Source organism: Scedosporium apiospermum (assembly GCF_000732125.1).
Source record: "Scedosporium apiospermum strain IHEM 14462 chromosome Unknown SEQ_SAPIO_0098, whole genome shotgun sequence".
NCBI classification, from domain to species: Eukaryota; Fungi; Ascomycota; class Sordariomycetes; order Microascales; family Microascaceae; genus Scedosporium; species Scedosporium apiospermum.
In genome coordinates, this window is record NW_015971799.1 from 1023127 (window position 1) to 1044354 (window position 21228).

Consider the following 21228-nt stretch of genomic DNA (forward strand, 5'->3'; position numbering starts at 1 on the left):
AAAGGAATGAATCGACTAATTTTGGTTGAAGGACCGACTGAGTGAGGAGGAATCACATTGCGACTGCGGGCGGATCATGTCGAAGCATCTCGGATGCTCCATGCATTCTCAAAGTACTGAGGTACTGAGGTACTGAGGTATGAGGTACGAAGTACGTACCATTAGGCACGACAAGTCTAAATAGTGTCGCGGGAAGGAGGGAGCGAGGGACCCAGTCTAAAGTGGTACTTCGTACTTTGCGGAAGACTCTTCTGGGATCAAACGAGCCTATTTCGGACAGACTCCTTGGAGACTCTATACTAAGGCAAGCTGGCCAATCGTTGCAGGGATCGAGAATGCAAGTCTTGGAAGTACGAAGTACTTGCGAGAAAATGCGAATATCTTTGCAGCATCATCGTCCAGGGCTCAAAGAATTCGACTCTTGCACCTTGCAGTTCCACCAGGTACTGACAGGGGCTGGGATTTCGATCAGGCAAGATCAATGGCAAGTAAACTGCGTGAGAAGTACTTCGTACACCACTGAGATGGAATATGTTGTACCTCACTAACTTCTCTCCAAAATTTTGCCCATCGATACCATCACCAAGCTGCAAGTCTAGAACGTCGACGTCGACACAGATGTCTGCAAAGTACTTCGTACCAAGTGTTGCGAAGTACTTCCTCTTCAGCAATATCCAACAAATTCCAACAAAATGAACTTCCGACTTGATGAAGGAGGAGTGGGGGGTGACAACAGACCTACCGCTTCCGTTCTGCTCTGTTCTGGTGGTTGGTCTTAATCGCGTCTTCATTGGCTGGTCTTTAGGTGGGAGCTCAATCTATTCTTGGACTGCATTAAAACATGACAGGGGTACGATTGGCTGCATGTCTGTGAACAAGGTGTGAAAGACGAGAGTTACCGGCGCTTAAATGCCTGGGCTTTCTCCAAGTTGCCCCAAGCACACAGGTAAACCAGATATTAACAACGAGCCGAGTCACATCGTCACCTTTTCCACTTCCATGCTCGAAGCAAAAGGGCGCTTGGCAGAGCATGGCATCCGTGGCATCCATGGCAGCAGGGGCCACTTTGCATGGAGACGGATGCATTCGCTCTTACGAAGTACTGCTATCGCGACTCCGATTTGATGATATTGGCAGCCATCGTGAAACCGCAACCGTGGGTGCCTGCAGCTCCAAAAGTCTCAAGGAAATCCCCATCAGAGCACACACTCTCTAAGTATCCTGAGTATTCACGGCCAATTATATGCTATGTGAGAAGAGCACATGCGCCTTAGTCCTCTCTTTCACTAGCAACTGGGAAGACGAGAGACGGCGCACCTCAGACCTCATCTACGTTACTTCGTGCACATGTCTAGATATTTAGACAAGGAGAATCCACACGCACCTCTCGACATGAATCTAGGTCGCCAATTATAGTTGGACGCATTATCAAGCCCAAAGAGGCTAGGTTTCCGTTCTCGGGGGAAACTATAGTAAACTACATGAGTCCTCTAAAAATGGCTGCTCTCAGTCTCCGCGACCTTCCAGCATTTCTTCGCCTATCTAATACTACTTCGTATGGTTCATTTCCAAGCCCGTTCGTCCGGATAAAAATAACAAATTCCCGATGCTTCCATGACTGTAGACTGTAAGTGTTTAAACGCCGGTGCAATATCTAAAGTATTTGCTTTAAAGACGAGTATGCATTGGAATGGACTATTTTCGAATCGTCATATTCCTTTGCCGACAGATCCACCCAAGCGGATTACAAGGCAGTCTCTCTTCTTATCCCGCCGCTACCTTTTATAAACCCACAAAATTGAATCCGATCCTCCCTCATACTTGGCAGTTATTATGATCCCTGCCATGACCAGAGTCCAAAATTAAGGAGCTCGAAGATACCTGTGTGGTGCCGATCTCGATCGCCGGTCTCAGTACCTCCCCACCTGCAGGCTACCACACGGAGCATTTCACTCAAGAGTCAGGATAAGCAAAGGGAAAAGTGGGAGTGCACGGCAGCGATATTTATAGAACTACGAAGTACTGCGCTTGTCGCCTATCTCGTCTTCCCTGCACCATGTCCGTAAGATGCCCCATATCGAATGTATGCACACACCTCACCTATTGGCTCAGAGGGCATTGAGATGCAGCTCATCATTGGATTGGATGATGGTATGATAGTAGGTTCCCGTGACGCGACCAAAGACCATATGGTGCTTTGGCTATTCTTAAAGCCCATCACGCTCGCCTGCGATGATGCTTCTGAGCGGGTTAGATAGAAGCGGTATAATCAGAACGATCATCTCATCCTTGAGCGATAGCTAGGAGAAGTTGTACGTCGATGTTGATTCGAACCACACATTTGGTCCATTGTCATTTCGAAAGTGGTTGACATAAGCCAGAGAATCACCAAATACCTTCAATTGTTTCATCGGGTCTGTGCATTGAAGAGAATCGTGTATGTGAGAGGCAAGCAGAAAGCTCCTCAGTAAAAGAAAAAAAAAAAAAAAAAAAATGGTTACGCCTTGTTGGCCACTCTCCCCACTCTTGTGCCCAATCCTCGCCGCGGCCTTCCACCTTGTCTTTACTTGAGTTAGGGAGCCACTGAGCAACTCGGGCCTCCGTATCGAGTTAGCAACTTCCCGGACAAAAGGTTTCTTGTGCCGAAAAGTATAGACGGAGTTCATTCCAAAGGATATCCCCCAGACCTTCGTCAGCATTCGATAAGTGTTCGATCGTGGGCCGCATGGAAGACGGCCAGGCCCATAAGTCGGCCACTCCACGTGTCGGGAGCATTAATTGATCAATGAAGCGACGGATCTCCATGCACAATCCCACACTCCGTGGACTGGCTGCCGCACCCTGTCAGCGAGGCTGCTTCGCCTCTGGAAGCTCAAACTGCAATTCGGCAATCTGGGTTCGGTGTTTGCTAGACAAATTGCGGGGTGTTTTTTTGCGACCTGAACTTGGAGGCGGGGCCGAGTAAGGCTGCGATCCGAACTTTTACCGGAAGAGTGAGAATTTCGCTATTCTAGAGCTTTCTGTGAGAGCTTGGATTCTCTCCTCTCCTTTCCACAACTCTATTCCTTTTCTCGCCCTGCCTTCCTCTCTCCCTTCCCTCCCTTCTTCCCTTCTTCCCCTCTTTCTCTTCTTCTCAATTACTACCTCTACTACCTTCAAAAACTCGTTTGGCCCCTGACAATTGTCGCGTAGCCCCTCATAGGTAAGAGCACGATCCCCCAATTCCCAATGACCATCATCGTTTCTCCCAAACGGCCATATGATGAGCTTTCAGCTGGCACCAGTCTGAGGATGACTTGTACTCCCCTCATTGATGACAAACGCTGCGGTCTTTTGACCAATTCTGACTCGAGAGAAACGAATCTTCTTTCATCTGCTTTGCTTCTGGCGAATATCGTGGTCGAGGTCTTTTCTAACGTACCTTTCGCACAATAGGTAATCATTCTTTCTCGTAAACCAAAACACTAGGAACTCCTGCCACAATGGTTCTCCATAACCCAAACAACTGGCACTGGGTCAACAAGGATGCCTCGGAATGGACCAGGACCTGGTTAAAGGACACATTGACCAAGATTGAGGCGACAGAAGGCGATGTTTCTGCAAAGATAACAAACGTGATCAGCATGGACGGGGATGTGGATGTCAGCCAGAGGAAGGGCAAGGTTATTACTATTTATGATATTAAATTGACTCTAGAGTATTCAGGTACGTAGTATCTACCCCTGCCTGCGTTCTTTTCTCTCCTTTCGTAAAATTTGTGACTCATGTCGATTGTATTGTAGGATCCGCTCCTGATGCTGAGGATGTTGCTGGAACGATTACCATCCCCGAGGTTGCCCACGACACCGAGGAGGATGAGTTCGTGGTATGTCAATTGTATTCTCCCCATGATGAAGCGCCGCATTTTTCTCAACCCTTTGAGCATAAATTAATGGTATGATTTTTTGTGTGTTTTTAGTTCGACGTCGACATCTACTCCGAGTCGAAGGAGAAGCAGCCGGTCAAAGATCTAGTCAGGTCCAAGATCGTTCCCAAGCTTCGAGAGGAATTCCTGAAGCTCCCATCCGCCCTGATCGCCGAACACGGAAAGGATATCCAGCACGCGCCCGGCTCAAACCCTTCGAGCGGCTTCAACACCCCCAAGTACCACCCCCAGACCACCTCCAAGCCTTCCCCTGCGGCGGCGGCGAAGCCCACCACTTCGAGCGGACTTGTAAATACCGTGACCGTGACCGACACCGACGAGTTCCGAACTACCGCCGACGAGCTATACCAAACCTTCACCGACGTTAACCGCATCAGCGCCTTTACGCGAGGTGCTCCCAAGCTCTTCGAAGGCGCCAAGAAGGGCGGCAAGTTCCAGCTCTTCGACGGCAACGTAGCCGGCGAATACCTCGAACTAGAGCCCCCAACCAAGATTGTTCAGAGCTGGCGTCTGAACCAGTGGCCCGGAGACCACCACTCTCGTCTCCAGATCGAGTTTAACCAGAATGACGTTGACCACGTCACTGTTATGAGGGTAACCTGGGAGGGTGTTCCCGTTGGTCAGGAGGAGGTTACGAAGAGGAACTGGCGGGAATACTACGTCAAGAGCATCAAGCAGACCTTTGGGTGAGTAGAAACGTTTCTCGCCGAGAGTCTTCGTTTTCGATGGAGACTGGTACTGACTGCGGAAATAGATTCGGCACGATCTTGTAGACGGCGGCGGGGGAAGGTTTCATAATGGCGTTGATGGGGATACATAAACTGAGGAAACAATGGAAATCTAGGGATATGCATTACATGGCTAATTTAGAGGGCGGCCGGCCACTAAACGAACAAGCTTGGTATGAGAGTAGGATTCGAAAGAGAACTCCTACAATTGGAAACAGCGAAGAGGAGCGCCAGACTTTGGTGTTCACCAGCGCTAGATAGGTATCTTGGACGAGACAAATAGCATGATTAACGCTACTATGAAGATTACATGCCTTGAACATGAAAACACGACGTAAAATTATACATACACAGGCACTTTCCGCCCCAGTTCCTCCTCGCTCCGTCTTAGTTTATAAGGTATCTCTTGTATATCATCGATAGACGTACCCCACGTAAAAGACACAGTAATTAAAACGCCGGACACTCCGACTAAACCTAGGTCTAAACTATAGTGGTGACGCCTTCGGCGGCTTCTGTCTCCTCAGCCGACCACCTCCAGAAGGCAGCCTCCCCCTGCGGAAATCATAATCCAAGAAGAAAACGTCTCGCAGATTATCCCACAGCCCCAGATCGTACATGTTGACAATATCTTTCAACCTCCACACGCGCTCCCAGGGCCCCTCGCCAGGAAGCGGCGCATCTTCTGGCGGGGGATGACCGTTCTCGCAGCTCGTGAGGACCTGCTCGGTCTCGACGGGCCACCTCGTCCAAGCGGGTTCTATCGTCGTGAACTTCTGTCGATTGGGAGACATGCGGCGGCGGAAGGCGAAGCCGTCATCCATGTCCACTTTCCAGTCGGACCACTTGAGGGTCTCGTTGGTGGTGGTGCCGCAGTAGACGAGGAACATGGTGTAAGCGAGGAGGCTCCAGATCATGGGGGCCAGCATGCCAGTGAGGAGGGTGATGGCGCCGATACCGAGATTCTCCTGGAGGCCCCAGCCCCAGGCGAAGAAGTACTGGCTCCAGTCGACGTCCTTGGCGGGCCAGATGGACCAGAAGGGGTACTTGTCCCTGATCTGGTCGGCCATGATGGACACGCCCATGAGGGCACCGTAGGAGGCCAGGACCGCCGTGGAGAGGAGGAGAAGCACGAACCAGCGGTGGTTGCGGTAGCCGACGCACTTGTTGATGAAGATGCAGTGGTGGTCGTTGCGGCTGACGCACTTTTTGCAGATGTTGCAGTGCTTGGAGCGCGCGGGCTTGAGGAAGCGGCAGGTGCGGCATTCGTGGCCCGGCTGGAAGATGGAGAAGTCGTAGGGGTAGAGCTGCATGTGGTAGGCGTGGTTGGTGTGGGTGATGTAGCCCGGGTCGGTGAATGCGGCTAGGTAGAGGAAGACGTAGGGGAGGATGATGGCGATCGTTCCGGCGACGCGGTGGAAGGTTGATAGGTATTGCCAGGCTTCCGGGAGGAAGAGGTATTCCGAGCCTACGAGGAGGGCAATGTAGAATATCTGGCGGGGGTGTGTTAGCGCGATTGGCCTCTACCTTTCCGTTGCCTCTGCAGAGAGCATGGGCTGCATGGGGCTTACCAGGACTGTGGGATGCCTATCATTCATCAGGTAGCGGCCGAAGCGAAGCAAACCAGTGGTAAGCCGGCCACCGGTGAGCTTCTTATCCACGGCCAGGATTCCATTTGGGACATGGACAAGAATGAGCCTATTTAACGTGGCTATAGGAGTGTTTCTGTGGGGGGTTGTTTAGTATGAGAAAATGATGAGCGGTTGTGAGAGAGGATGAGATGGACTTATGTGTTACCTTAATGCAGGGATCCGACCAAAGAAAATGACGAATACCACGAAGGATATGCTCAGTATAGTGAGGATGAGGGTCGTGAAAGAGACCATCTTGACAATAAAAACCAAACCTCTATATAAACCGTAGGCAAAGAATCATGGCGTATAAGAGTTTGGAGTGGAAAAGAAGAGGAAAGGTGGGAAATAGACCCCAACCGTGCTAGCCTTCTAGGCGCAGGATAAGACGCTGGAACCGAAACGAGCGGATAGGAGTTCTAAACCAGGCGCTGAGACGAATACGGACAGGGAAGGGCGTCCTCCGCTTCAGAACCAGGCACGAGAATACAACAGAGGCTACGACGATATAAAGGAGCTCATCTCAGCATCGACGTCGCTCGTCCGGATATGACGGTGGCCTCAATAAGATCTGGATATACGAAGTACTTGGATGTCGAAGGATTGAGGCGGTTGCGTGGCTATAAATATCCCCTAAAGAGATTTCTCCCGCTAGTTGCATAAGCCAGGCGAGTAGCGGCCGGGACTGGAGCTGTCGCTGTCACAGTAACTGGTACAAGTACGTCCCAAAACACGTGATTTCGTGAAGCCACCCCCACCAACTCGACTCGGTTCGTTGCTCGAAGTCTCAATTTAGCATGTGTGGATGGCACGAGCTTCGACGCGTCCTTAGGCCCGAAGCACCTCATCAATAGAGACAAGCCAAGCTCATTCACTACCTTTGGGTTTCCTCAAGGCATGACTTGCAGCATTGCTCTCCAAGTGTTCACCATCAAAACCCATCAAAAATTAGCTATGCCAGATCAACCAGCGCAAGGGTTATGAAATAAGCGGTTTTGAGTTCACCAACACACATACTTCGAACTCTTTTGTTTGATCGAGCCTCAGGTCTTGGGTATTCATGGTCGAACATTCTCCTCCAGCATAGCACCTTCCACCCGACTCTTTCTTTCATCTTGCCCGCCACCTATTTTCAAGCTTTACACAAAGCCTGTGCTACAAGCCTCGATTTCAGAACACTACAAAGCCATCCATGCGCCACCTAACACAAACCCTGGGTCTCCAACTCAGCACATCTGAGATCCCACGTTAAAATACTCTGCAGTGGAACACTCCTGTCGTTATCAGAGCTTTGCATTTAATTCTACTTATTTCACAGACATTGTGATGGCAGGCTCTGAAGGAGGAATTTTTGAAGGTATCAAGTTCTGGCTTGCCCAACGCCTCCCCACACGCCAGCACTTCAAAGACCTAATTGAGGTATGGTCATATACATTTATCCTGCTCTCAAACACTGTTTGCAGATTTTCTAACATCTAGTAGGAGAATGGCGGAACTGTTGTGGCTTTGGATAAAAAGGCAGACATCCTGATTGCCGATCATTTGAGAAAAGACTGTCCTCCAAATTCATACTCATGGCGTCTCATTGAGCAGTCGGTCAAGGAAGGCCGTCTTCTCGACAAGGAAGATTATCCTGCTGGGCGTCTGGCTAGAGTACCGCGCCCTATCGCGTCGAGTCAAGTAACGAAGGGACATCGCTCTGCCTTTACCACGGCTGATGATATGATCCTAGCGTCCTGGGCTACCAAAAGTGACCACCCCTCAGGCAACAAGCTATATATGGAGTTAGAAGCCAGTGTAGGTTTGCCCCATTATATCTTCATATGCCGTCGCGCCGCTTTCGCGATGATACCTCTCATGATGCTAACGGCTCACGTACTAGTATCCCCACCATACGTGGCAGTCATGGCGTACTAGATGGGCCAAGGTGTTGCGCTATCTTTCTCCCGAAGTACTAGAACGGATGGCCGCGGCTGCCCCGGCCTCTGGCAATAGAGTACCTACGTCTACCCCAGCTGCCACACGCCCTAGCCAGCGAGCGCAGCCAGACCAGCCAGCGCCATCCCCCTCTCCTGGGCCATCTAGTCCGCCCAAACAGGCATCACAGCCCGTCCGTCAACGAGAAGAACCTACCCGTCAACGAGCGCCATCGCCTCCTTATACCTCTACCGACGATGATGTGCTCGAGCGACATGTGCGGGCCATGGTTGAAAAGGGGAAACTATGGAATAGCAGGTCCGTCTACGAAGAACTTGCCAAGAAAGTAGGTGCATTGACATTCCACTCCGATATCATCCTGCCTAGGCTTCCAGGAACTAACAGTAACAGCACTCCCACCACTCTGCCACCTCGTGGCAGAACCGGTTCGCAGAAAGATGGCGAGACAAGGATGTTGATATGAGGGATTGGAACTCGAACCAGCCTCCTCATAGCCTCCGGTCTCGGCCCACAGAAGACGGCGCTGTGGGCCAGAGAACCCTCCAGAATGGTGAAGCTAATGCAGATGATTCGGCATCACCTCGCGGCTCGCCAGAGGCAGAGCCCGAGAAGGCCCGATTCTACAAAGACCTTGCCATATTCATCGAGACAGAAGAAGACGGTGGAAGAAATCTGAAAATGAAAAGGCGGCATCGCTTCCAAGGTGTCACCTTTGACCTCTGGGACTTGTATCAAACTGTCCTCAGGCAGAACTGTCCCGTTGACGATGTGGACTGGGAGCTTGTCGCGGAAGATATGGACCTCGACTGGGTCGCGGGTCCCGAAGTGGCCGAGTTGTTGGAAGGTTGCTGGGATAAATACCTAGGCAAGTTCCACGAGCTCACGGCCGGCTTCGCATATGAGACGCAGGAGATGGACACGGTAGAAGTTGCCACGTCAGAACTTGAAGAGGAGGTTGAAGAGGTCGTCGAGGAGGTGGGAGAGGAAGAAGAGGTAGAGGTGGAGGCTGAGGAAGAGGTTGAGGAGGGTGTTGAGGAACAGATCGAGGAACCAGGTGACGAGGACATCGCAGCCGAAGAGGTCGAAGAGGAATCGGAAGAAGAGGATGTCTTTGAGAAGCCAAGCGTTCGTGCTCGACAAGACCAACACAGGAGGCATACTATGCCTGCCCTGCGCGAAAGAGATTCTCTTTTACCTTCGTCTCCACCCGTACGCGGACTTCCAAGACCCGCTCATCTCGGGCAGTCCTCGCCAACCTTGACAGATCGCCACCACCCAACTACAACTACATTGCTTCCGAGTAGGAAACGGTCTCGCTTCAGCCTCCATTCCGAAATCCCGTCAACTCCCGATTCGCAGCTCCAGCCCAGGGCAGCGCGCCATGACGCTGAGACGCCAAGGAAGCGGCGGAAACTTCGGCACGCCGAGGATATTAATACTATGGAGCCCGAGCCGGAGGAAGAAGAGGAGGAGGAATACATCACACCCTCCCGGAAGCCACCCCTGTCAAGTGCCAACAAGCGCGCTTCTTCTTCTGTCGCCCATCGTAGGGTGGAAACTGGTAGAGCCGCGAGCAGCGCTGTTCGTAGGAAGACGGCAACGACAGGCGTAACGAAGGAAACTAGGCCTGCGCCCTCCCCTCACACACCCCGACGTCGAGGTGTTAGGAAGACAGCTCAACCCCGGGCTGTGCCACAACCGGAGAGGGACTCGTCAGCGCCGCCTAGGGAGGAACCAGAACAAGAAGGCGAAGAGGATAACAGTGATGAGGTATTTGCTGCCGTGGAGCGCTTCGAAGCGCAAGGCTACTCGCGCGAGACCGTCATCGAGGGTCTATACCGCACGTCAATGGAGCCTACCAGAGCAGAGCTGGTTATGGAGAGCTTGAAGACCGGAAACGGCGTGCCTAAGAATCAGAGAGGCGTGTGGACCGTCCGTGACGATGAGAGGTTAAAGGCCGTTGATTCGGGTGGGCGTGGAATCGCGAAGATGCGGGATACGTTGCTTAAGAAGCATGGGGCTGCGACGGTTGATGCGCGGAGACGGTTCCTGGCTGATGCTGAGGCGATTGGGTTTTCACTGTGATTGACAGCTTTATACTCGTTCTTCGCTCATGTTCAGGCTTGGTCGAAGTCGAAGGGATGGACACAGTCTTACGTTTCAACCTGCAGTTACTTTAGATACCAAGATAATGATGAATGACACGGCGACAATGATAATTTCCTAATCTAACGTGGACTGTGTGATGGTGATTTCTACTGCATACTAGACGCAAGAACGATAATGCCAGTCTTCCTTACTCAAATCCTCCCGCACCTTATACGTCCTCTCCGCGACATCCAACACGCCCATGTCAACTTCTTGAATCGACATGCCCTCCACTTGCCCAAGCTTCCCCAGAGCACCCAGAATCGGCATGCCCAGCTGACTCAAGCCAGCATACTCCCTCTTCCTACCCCCATTAGCTTTGATATCCTCCTCCTCGTCCTTAGGGGTCGAAGGCCCGCCGGCATTCACAAAGGCCACAGCGCAGGTATTTTCAAACGCACGACAAACAACCATGCTCTCCAAAAATACCCTTTCACAATCGGGATTAAGCTCAGCTCCTTCTTCGCCGGCGTCACTCAAGAGCCACCAAGCAGGCACGATGACCAACTTGGCCCCCTTGGCGACTAACTCCCTCATGGCCTCAGGAAAAGCAAGATCCCAACAAACGAGCAATCCCACAGGACCGAACTCGGTCTCGAACACATCATGGGGTTCACGTCCGGGTTCCACGACACCGCGCTCAGGATGCCAGAGGTTCCGCTTCACATACCTCCCGACGACATCGCCGGTCGACGAAATAAAATAACACACATTAACGAGGGCGCCGTCGGGGCGCTTCTCGACGAGCGTGCCGGGTACGATGGCGATGGAGAGGGAGGCGGCTAGACGTTGCAAGGAGGGGAGGAGGTGCCGGGAGGATTCGGCGCAGGTGGCAGAAAAGGAAGGGGAAGACGGGTACCAGGACGTGAAGGCGTATTCTGGGAGGACGGCGAGGTGGGCGCCTGAGGAGGCGGCGAGGCGGATCTGGGATTCGGCTTTGGAGAGGTTGTGGGTTGGCGAGAGCGGCTGGGGGAGGGGGCCGGGAGGGGCTGGTTATTAGGAATTCATTGTTTTTACTATACGGGCTGTTTCATGGCTGCTTGTGTCTTTCTTCTGGGGAGGGAGGCAGGGAGTGAGGGAGGAGGGGTAAATGGGAATTTGATAGAGCTCTTTGGGGGATTTGGGAGGATAAATCAGGGGTCTACTATAGGTGGGTTGATGGATTGTATGAAGCACGGAGTGACGTTTCAATATTTCAATAAGATCTGAGATAGCGACAATATTTGAATAATAAATGGTAAATGTGCGAGCGAGGAGTTCGTGAGAGTGAGCAAGGAAGGGGTGAGATGATGCCACAGTTCAGCAAAGTTGAGGTTGATTGAGAGAGCATCACAACACAACGGTTGCTGGGACGGACGGGCCACTCCTCCGTACTAACCTTGGGGTACAGCTGAATCAGGGCAATCTTGATCTTGGATGGCGGCATTTTGGGGAAGCAAGCTGGGTCACATTCACATTGAAAGTTCTCGTGCTTTGCGAATCCCCTTCGACTGACATAATGGGAATGTCGTCCTACTGATGAAATGTTGAGCTGGTCGGTCGTTAGATCACTTGATCGAACATGATGAGGAGTTGAGGAACACTGAAGGACTCCGGACTTGAACGGGAAGTTTCGTCGGTAGGCATCATTGGTTGGACTTGGTAGCTCAAGCCCATTTGCTGCATCAGTTCATCAATTCTGAGAGGGACTCTCTTTGTACTACTTCGGTACATCGGAGATATAAGATAGATCAATTGATTATCATCGAAGCAATTCGGAAATTCGCAATAATCTGATCATCGTGAGCCTAATTGGCGACAATGTTGACCGAGCGTATAATTGGGTGGTTGACTCGTGGCTCTAATTTAACGCAGAGGCGATGCATTGAACACTTGTTGGAGATCCCCGGCATATTGACCAACGGGTGCTTAACAGAGCTGTCCAGTAGGACAGCTCAATGTCCCTTCGTCTTCCAAGCCGTTGAGTATTATTCGATTCTGGTTGGTTGAGGCCGTCAGCGTGTGAGTGTGAGTGCGAGTGTGAGAGCTGCGACGTTCGAAGCGAAGTGCGACCTTCCGCTTTAATACCGCGACATGCCACCCTCCCATCGTTCATCGTCGACGTTCGGCCACCCTTTGGTTTGAGGAGGCTGAGGCTCATTCTCTCCTTCGCCATACCTTCGTACTCGAGGAAGGAAAGTCGATTTCGACTCGGATTTCGATCTCAACCAAGCAGCAGAGAAAAGACGAAAAGAGATACATTTAGTTCACCATGGGACTGTTCAGTTTACTTAACTTCTCCGAGAACGGGCTCTTTACCAATGCGGCCATCGCGCTCGTCACCGTCCTCTTTGTGTACCGCTATGCTGCGAGGAAGATTCATCCAAAGGAACCCTCTGTAGTCGCCCCCAGGGTTCCATTTGTCGGCCATCTCATTGGCATGGCGATGCATGGAGGTAAATATGTCAAGAACCTGGGGTAAGTTCACCAGCGCATGTATAAACGAACTGGATGAACTGAGCCGCTAACGGGGGATAAAACAACCAAAGGCTCGCTCACAAGCACATGCCCATCTTCACTTTACCCGTACCAATGTCGCGGATCTACATCGTGACGGATCCGTCTCTGGCGGCTGTGGTGCAGCGCGCGTCAAAGTCGCTATCGTTCACTCCGCTCGTCCCCGACATTACCGAACGTGTACTTGGCCTCGACAAGAGAACCGTGGAGATCGTGAAACAAAATCTCGACCCTCTGCCGGGCGAAGAGCGTGGTTTCCTCGCCGATATCCACGATATGCTCTACAACTACCTCGGACCTGGTGAGGCCCTCAATGACATGAGCTGCGAGGCTACCCAGGAGCTCTATGATCAGTTGGCCGGATATGTGAACGCTATTCGGGAGAAGAAAGGCCGGTCCGAAGTGGTCGACCTTCTTGACTGGGTGCGACACTTCGTGGCGGCGGGCACGGCGAACTTCTTGTACGGGCCTAATAATCCCTTCGCTGTGGACCCCAAGCTAGAGAAGGCGTTCTGGGATTTCGACCACGGTCTCGGCGGGCTGCTGATGGGTATATTTCCTTCTTTGACAGCGGCTAAAGCGTATAATGGAAGAGAGAAGTTGTCCAAGGCCCTCAAGGACTATCTCGAGGCGGGGCACCACAAGGAAGCGTCCCGGATCGTCCAGAGTAGGATACGAATCGCCGAAGAATACGACTGGACCGTGGACATGACCGCTCGCTCCGAGCTCTCGTTCCTCTTCGCCGGCATTGTCAACACGTCCACCACGCTCTTCTGGATCCTCCTTCAAGTATCCGCCCGTCCGAAGCTGCTCGCTCAGATCCGTGCCGAACTAAAGGACGCGATGGTAAGCAGCGTGGAAACTTCCGGAGAAGACACTCTTAGCATGAATGCCGTGAGAGAAAAGTGCCCAACGCTTAACGCGGTCTTCCGAGAATGCCTACGAGTCGGATCCGAAAACTACTCCACACGGCTAGTGAAGGAGGATACCATGCTCGCAGACAAGTACTTCCTGCGCAAGGATTCTGTTGTGCAGATTGCCGGCAGCGTCATACACTCCGACGAGGAGATATGGGGCGACGACGTGGCCGAGTTTAACCCGGATAGGTTCCTCCAGAATTCGCGTGAAAACAAGTCCAACGTTCACCCGGCCGCCTTCCGGGCCTTTGGTGGAGGAAAGACGCTTTGTCCGGGCCGTCACTTTGCGACGAATGAGATCCTCATGCTCGCCGCGCTGATGATCCTCAGCTTTGATTTCAGTGCCCCTGGTGGAGGGGAGATCTCTGTTCCCAAGAAGAACGACGCCATCATGCCCGTGCACATCTTGGAGCCGCTTACACGGGAACCGATCAAGGTTGATGTTAAGCTGAGGGAGGAGGCAGATGAAGCTATCAAGCTGAAGGTGGCGCTTTAGACTGCGGATTGGGGGGGCCCGTTTCGGGGCGGTGGTTGGCGTGTGCTTATACGAGTTTCCTAGGCCTTACAATATCTCTGGTAGACCAATATACCCTTTCTAGGTGCCATCTGATACCGAAGTATGGTCAATATCCTGTTCAAGCAACGAGCTCCTCCATGCTTATTAAACAACTGAGGTTCATGGGGTTTCTTCGCTCCTTCCTGATATAATACAATCCAACCTGAGCACTTCGGGTGTTGCCTTCCGCCTCAACTACTACCATCGAGGGTGTGTGATGCTCCTTCCTCAGCTCGCCACCGCTCCGATGTCACTACTTTCTCCAATTTTATCTCGCACCTACCCCCTCTCCTCCTTCTCACCCACCTCGCTTCTCAAAGGCCCTGACCATACCTAATCTCCCACCGCTCTCTGCTTCGATTCTCAATCTCATCGGCCGAGCGACACTGCTCCTTTCGATAGATATCGGAACTTCGGAAATATCAACCAAAAAGAGATTTATACTAAACTTCTGAAAGTGCCTATCCTCGCCTTTTCTCTCTAAGTTGTTCTACAAAGTCTAAGCGTATTCGGACCGCATTTGCCGCGATACTAGGTTGGTGTTCCGGGCACCTAGATCCCTAAACGACGTATACCGGAGCCTTCTCGTAGTGGACCAGGTTTCTGGAGATCGAGATCGGATTTACGGACATTTCCCCTCTCTAGATCAGCTCAATTCCGTAAGAGCTTCTCGTGATGAGGTTGGCACCGGCCCTTCTCTTGGCCATGCACGCGCATGCATGGATGTGGGAGCCGAAGAAGGGATCGAAAGAAGATGCTTTGGCTTCCTCAATTGCAGAAGTGAAGGAGACTGTGCCAGACAACCGTCTTTCGCCTCGCCCATCTCGCCCACTAAGCGATCCGTTTGAGGCTTTCGATATCAATTCCCGGCTACCTAACATATACGCCGTTGCGATCAAGGAGTTAGAAGAGCTTCAGTCCGAACCACTCTGCCATCGCATCGCCGCCAAGCTTCTAGTAAATGACTGTCAAATGCTCGATGGCAAAGATGAAGCTACGGTCCTGACAGACAGCGGAAGACAAGTACGGGACTTTGTTGACTTTTACGCTGCGAGCCTGGCCATATGCGACTTGGAGCGCGGTGGGTTTTTCATTCCGACAGGATGTGCCAAGTTCAGAGAGGAGGCACTTTCTGCGGTCCCGGTGCCACGGAAGCCGGGACTCCATGTGTCTTCGAAAGAGATTGATGTCTGCTTAAACGGCCTTGCGAAATCGGATTCAGCGTGGAATACATGGATTAGTTATCGTCACAAGGCACTCCGGTTTTGCGAGGCTGCGAGGGCAGACAATGAAAAGGGTGAGAGCTACTTCGTTTAAAGAGCCTCCTATTACTGACTCGAGTCGCTGATATGCAAGCAGCGCAAAACATCTACCTCTACCAACGAATAACAAAGGTACTCGAAAAATTGGCCAATGAAGTTGATACCGAAATGGACAAGAGATTCCAGTCTTTTGACGCCAAAATCCGCGAAACGGGTAAAGATATCGAGAACCTCACGCCCGTAGTTGATAGCCTGAGAAACGGGCTTGCCTACCTCAGGGAGACTCTGTTTGAAGAATTGGAGCGGAGCGTTGAGGTATGAGCCACTTGGTTGGATAGTGAGAGTGAGTGCTTCTGACGAATGTCAAGGATTCAACCCAATCGATGAGGGACAATTTCAAGGAGGCAGCAAATCTAAAGCAAATTCTGGCTGTTCTACTATCATCCGTCCTCCAGACCAATGCTGAGGTCTCCGCTGCTCATGAAACAGCTATCGAGAGCATAACGCATAGGACAAATGAAAAGACTGAGATGCTTCTTGATGCAGTTACTGCCGCTGCCAGCTCAATGGCGGCATTGGGCAGTCACATGGTATTTACAAATTTCCTTGGATTTACTTGGGATTTGAGGGGGTGTTAATCAACCTTGACTCGACAGGAGCAATTCCAGATGAGAGTCGAGGAGTTACAGACCCGACAGGGTGCGATTGAAGAGGTTCGTAGACCCCCTTTCCAGCAATCGAGTGCCCTGGACAGACTAACAATCGGATAGGGTCTAAGTGCGCTTTGGTATCTCACCCAAGCCATATCTGCTCAACATCATACTCACAACGCGCAACTGAATATTGCGAGCGAGAGGGTGGAAAAACTGGTTGACGAGCTTGGCACCGCTATGTCAATGACGACCAGAATACAAAATTCAGTGGTCAGATCTGGATTTGTGCTTGGATGGTGGCCATATCTCGTCTGCCCCGCCGTCTCGCTCGTGATGGGTTCATACGGACTACCGCCGTCCGGCTACAGAAATATCATGCTTATACTGGCCGGTGAGAACATGAATCTTCGGACGCTGAATATGAGTTCTCGGACTGACACGGAGGCTGACATTCATTTAGGCGAGGGGTTTGGGTTTCTGATCTCCACGGGCAGTCGGTTTATGCCACGCGACATTCTATCTTTTGATCACCCTCCATTGGGAACGGGCAATTTATCCTCGAATATCACAGTAGATCTTCTGCTGAGTGAGAAAATGGGATTGTGAGCGGGATGAGTCGAGGACACATAGAAAGAAGACTTTCGCGGTTCATACATAGAACGGGTTCGGTATTTCGTTCGGACCTAATACCCGTCACTTAGGGTCTTGTCACTTCGTTCTATCATTAGTATCGAGATTCAGCAAAGCATCTCTTGGGAGGGGGTTACATCATTTGAACGGTATAGAAGAAATCTTGGGCGGCGATCGGTGTAAGTTGCGTTTGGGGCAGGATCGTCATTGTGCGGTTACCCCGGCCCCATAAGAAAAGACGCCATGGAATCTGGAATCACGTTCTTAATCAGATTAATCCAACGTTGCTACAAAATTAAACTCGATCTCCTTTGAACGCCGCATCTGTAAGTGTTATGAGTAGTCGATTTTGAACCTGCTTCTTAACATGACGAGCATTAGCTTTGTAAAGGAGGGGGTTGGCATTAAAACATCCTCCACCCCCAAACTTCGTACGTCTTATCTTGGGCTGGGAATTTGTGGGGAAGCGAAGCACGCAACGAATGAAGGGCCACTTTTCTGGCTTCGCAGTATCTCGACGAGACATTGACCAAAGTGGCTAGGAAGCCGTTAGAGAGAAGCAAGTAATAAGTCGCAACGTTGGAACGTTGGAACTAAAGAGGGTTCCCGCATTGCAGCTCTTTTGCCACCCTGTTGCTTGTTGGCCGTGCTGTTTGGATGGGCGAGACTGTGTCTCACGAGACAATTGAACTTGTGAGAAGGTTTCCGTTTCGAGATAAACGTGCTCCGTAGTGAGCTCCCCCTTTGGTACTTTCCAGAGTTGAGGTTCACTCGCGGCGGCTATTATTACGATTACGATTACGATGCGCTGTGAGCGCCACACCCGAAGCCCCAACCTATGAGGTACGGGTGATGACTCTCTTTTGTCCATTCCTCGGAGAAAAGAGAGTATGTTTGAAAGACACTCTTTAATAGGTGTGTTAAGAGTCAGGTGCACGCAAGTTGACAGGGCGCCAGACACTCGGGCTTCGGCCACGATGTTGTTAGGTGGTGCCCAAGCACAGGGCAGGGAATGGCGGAGCATGAGCTCGTTACGGCGGACGAAAAGTGTGGCGATTCTGTGGCGAGGGAGAAAGAAAGAAGTCCTAATCCGGAAGGGAGAGGGCACTTGAGGGGGGATTAAAGGCGCGAAGGTTTTGGAGGGTGGTGAGGTTTTGGGTGATGAAGGGTGGTTTGAGATACGATTATTGACGAGGGCTCGTTTTGGGATTTGGAGTTGAGGTTTCATGGAGACGAGAGGAGAAAGGATTGACCATTGATGGAAGATACGAAGGATCAATGATTGAGGAAATTAGATCCACGGGGTTGGGTAGTGTAGGCCACTATTGATCCTGATGGGACTGTACTCAGTAATAGTGGTGTTGATGCCCCGAGTTGGCTTTCTCATCCAAAGCTAACCACCTCAAGCTGCCTTAGAACTTGTAACAACTACCGAGTGCTTCGTACACTACAACCTCTCAGTCCGACAAGGCTGAGAAAGGTTCAGACGGGCTGTTCCGTCCAAACGTCCAAACGCCCAGGGTTCACTAACTGCACCGACCAATGAAGATTCACGCAAGGGTAAGTCTTGGCAAGAAATTGGCCCATTTCTATTGTGCAGCCTCGCGCATCATACGATTGCGTTCAAGATTTGGCGCGGTTTATTTTTCCACTCCTCCTCCAATTGACTCTCTGCTCTCTCCTCCCTCCTTGCTCCTGCCCTCCTCTTGGTTCTCCTCCCCCCTCCCTCACAGTTCACACCCACACCCCCTCCGATATTAGATACCTGTAACGTCCCCCCCCCCTTGGGCCTTCTTGAACCAGAGCACGGCACCCCGCCCCCCCTGATCCGCTGACGGGGTTTGTCAGTTCGGGAAGTCAGGCCATATCAACGGTCTGTACTCAATCAATTTGGGTTGATCCAATCGGAGCCGAGAGGTTAATATTTTTTTTTCTTACCTTTTTTTACTTTTGGTCCTCATCGACGATCTTGTGCATACTGTAACTGGAGTAAGTGTGTAGTACACTAGGAAAGAGTGGAGGCTGGCATCTACACTTCGACACTACCATGGAAGCCATGTACACAGCAGTTTAGTTTGCAGTCTTGGGTTGTGCCATCCTGCCTCTAGCGAGTCTGTCAGGAAGGAGACCAGCCTACTGCACGCTTTTTCTCTGTTGGCTTAGCGCCTGCCTTGCTGTGGACTTTCGACAGCGCAGTCTTGAGGCTTGTGACCATTTAGTTAGATCCTCCGAAGCCTTTTAGTTCCCAGGTGATGGGGAGGACAGGAGGATAGGATACGAAATATCAGATCTCGGGAACCTCAGCAGTACAAATGTTGGTATTTGCACGCTTGGGCCTTTGCAAAATCCTCCCTCTGGTGGGTATTCTCCGCCATTCAAGTCCAATGTTCTCGAGTCTTACCCCCTTACAAAGTAAATGCCAGACCCCGTCCCGATGCCACCTGTTTCCGAGGACAAAGTGCTCTGCTCGTAAAACAAAGCAAAAGCCGAGGCGGTCACAGCAGTACTTGTACGGTCGTACATATATATAGTGCTTGTAATGCTGGCTGTTGTCGCGTAAGAACAATGCAACGGGAAGTGGGCGGATGAGAGGAGCTTTAGTGAAATATTGCCCACCGACACAGAAATAAGTAAGTGTCTTGGGGCAATTGGGAGGGGGGGAAGAGCATTATTATTCCTCATCCTTCCTGGACCCTTTTTTTGCGGCGTTGTCCGAGCTAATGCGCAGCTACTGGATCCGGATTGTGGGATCCTTTTGCTTGGATGTATTTTTTCTTTTCGATTTACCAGCCACAGCACCGATCCTCGAAACGATTGCCGGCATCAAGACGCAACGGACAGCGCAGAGGTTCATCTATCTGTACTTCGTGTGAAGTATGTTACACTTCCTTGTACTTCGTACCTTCTTTTCCCAGCCAAATCCTAGCTCATGATTTGTAGCTGAAAGGTCCTTCCCTGCCATGAGCAGGTAGCACGCAAGTGGAACTCCGTTGTAGCGCATCGCCAGGCGGTATCGCGGTACCTGCCCGAGCCAGTAAACGAGGAGCGAAGGAGGAAAAACGAATAATATTGGAGTAGCGTGGGGAGTCTAGACTCGACTTCGTAATAGCGTAGAAACCTGAACCTAGCCACAGTGCAGTCGACATTCACTGCTTCATGCTTTCCGTACGAAGGACGCCAGTACAACTTCGGAAATGCTTCGTAGTGCAGCCACTGCAGTGTAGTGTACCTCCTCAGTTGCACGATTGCCGGCCTGGGTTGTGCTGGAAGGAAAACCCGGCTTCCATTGAGCCAAAGCGACGTATCGTTCTCCATATGTACCATATACTTAAATTTGGCATTATATAATACGGTAATTAATGTACAGATACAAGGTCACTCACTAACCTCTCGCCGCTCCTTCTTCCCTGTCTTCCAGGCAAGGACTTTCTCAGTCGTTGTAACAACCAGAACTAGAACCTGCCAACCTCAGAGTCTGGTCGGCTTTTTGAGAACCCCAGAACGACCACAACACTTCCGCGAAGTCATCCACTTCCACTCCTACGAAGCAAAGGCTTTTTTTTTCTCACCTTCCTGCGACCGATTATTCCGCCTTACTCACTTCGTAATTTGACAATTCTGGATTGAGATCTCCCATCGACTCGAGATTCCCTGTTCCCTCCAACTCTTCCCCAACGATACTTCAGCCTAGTCCTCTGGTCGTTTTAACACAGTACCAATTACCCTAAAGTTTCAATATTCACCCGGTGCCGTAATAATAGTCGCAACCACAAAGGAAAAAAAAAGCCTGCGACCAACATCACCCAGGATCTTCTGGTTACTCGGATTGTCTCGGGACGGCGATCTTCACAAGACTGGCTCCGATAAGGCCGGTGATATTTTCTTGACATCGACAATACCCTTTTTTTCTACTCTCTTGCCTTCGACATTTGCCTTCCTGACCTGGCTGTTGTCCGTTGCCTCGAGCGAAAACCCCACCTTTGCTTCCGACCGTTTGTTGGCCGAGTTGCCTCCTTTTGCGTCTCCAATCCGCCACCCAAGAATCGCAGCAATCAACTCTCTTGAACGTCCATCTCTCTCGAGCGAACCTGAGCCTTAAGTGACCTCGAATACGAATACCTGCGAATCCCGATTTTTTCTTCACTCGAACCGCCCCCTTCGAGTCGCCAATCACGATCGACCCTCAAAGCGCTCCATTTTCATCTCCGCCGACCATCATTGGGACACTGGAAGGGGAAAATAGACCGAGCGATTGCGAGAAAAAGACGACCCGCCAAGTCTCCTCGTTTGCGATCACGGCCGACCGAGAGTCTGTTGAATTCCCCCCTCTGAATGCCTCGCATC

At 51.3% G+C, this 21228-nt stretch overlaps 5 protein-coding genes across 5 annotated transcripts; 3 read left to right on the plus strand and 2 right to left on the minus strand.

Moving 5' to 3' along the window:
* Positions 1–3482: 3482 nt before the first annotated feature.
* SAPIO_CDS5421 (uncharacterized protein) lies at positions 3483–4698 on the plus strand (the record flags this gene model as incomplete). The annotated part of the gene is made up of 4 exons (XM_016787754.1): positions 3483–3705; positions 3783–3865; positions 3959–4611; positions 4680–4698. 4 exons carry the CDS (start codon positions 3483–3485, stop codon positions 4696–4698), a joined length of 978 nt encoding a protein of 325 aa, XP_016642769.1.
* Positions 4699–5141: 443 nt separating this feature from the next.
* SAPIO_CDS5422 (Palmitoyltransferase SWF1) lies at positions 5142–6539 on the minus strand (the record flags this gene model as incomplete). The annotated part of the gene is made up of 3 exons (XM_016787755.1): positions 5142–6146; positions 6225–6378; positions 6451–6539. 3 exons carry the CDS (start codon positions 6537–6539, stop codon positions 5142–5144), a joined length of 1248 nt encoding a protein of 415 aa, XP_016642770.1.
* Positions 6540–7476: 937 nt separating this feature from the next.
* SAPIO_CDS5423 (uncharacterized protein) lies at positions 7477–10307 on the plus strand (the record flags this gene model as incomplete). The annotated part of the gene is made up of 5 exons (XM_016787756.1): positions 7477–7531; positions 7603–7703; positions 7767–8081; positions 8167–8547; positions 8613–10307. The coding sequence occupies 5 exons, from the start codon at positions 7477–7479 to the stop codon at positions 10305–10307; spliced, it is 2547 nt and encodes an 848-aa protein (XP_016642771.1).
* Positions 10308–10487: 180 nt separating this feature from the next.
* SAPIO_CDS5424 (uncharacterized protein) lies at positions 10488–11796 on the minus strand (the record flags this gene model as incomplete). The annotated part of the gene is made up of 2 exons (XM_016787757.1): positions 10488–11336; positions 11749–11796. 2 exons carry the CDS (start codon positions 11794–11796, stop codon positions 10488–10490), a joined length of 897 nt encoding a protein of 298 aa, XP_016642772.1.
* Positions 11797–12621: 825 nt separating this feature from the next.
* Positions 12622–14279, plus strand: SAPIO_CDS5425 (uncharacterized protein; the record flags this gene model as incomplete). The annotated part of the gene is made up of 2 exons (XM_016787758.1): positions 12622–12827; positions 12899–14279. 2 exons carry the CDS (start codon positions 12622–12624, stop codon positions 14277–14279), a joined length of 1587 nt encoding a protein of 528 aa, XP_016642773.1.
* Between the last annotated feature and the right edge of the window lie 6949 nt (positions 14280–21228).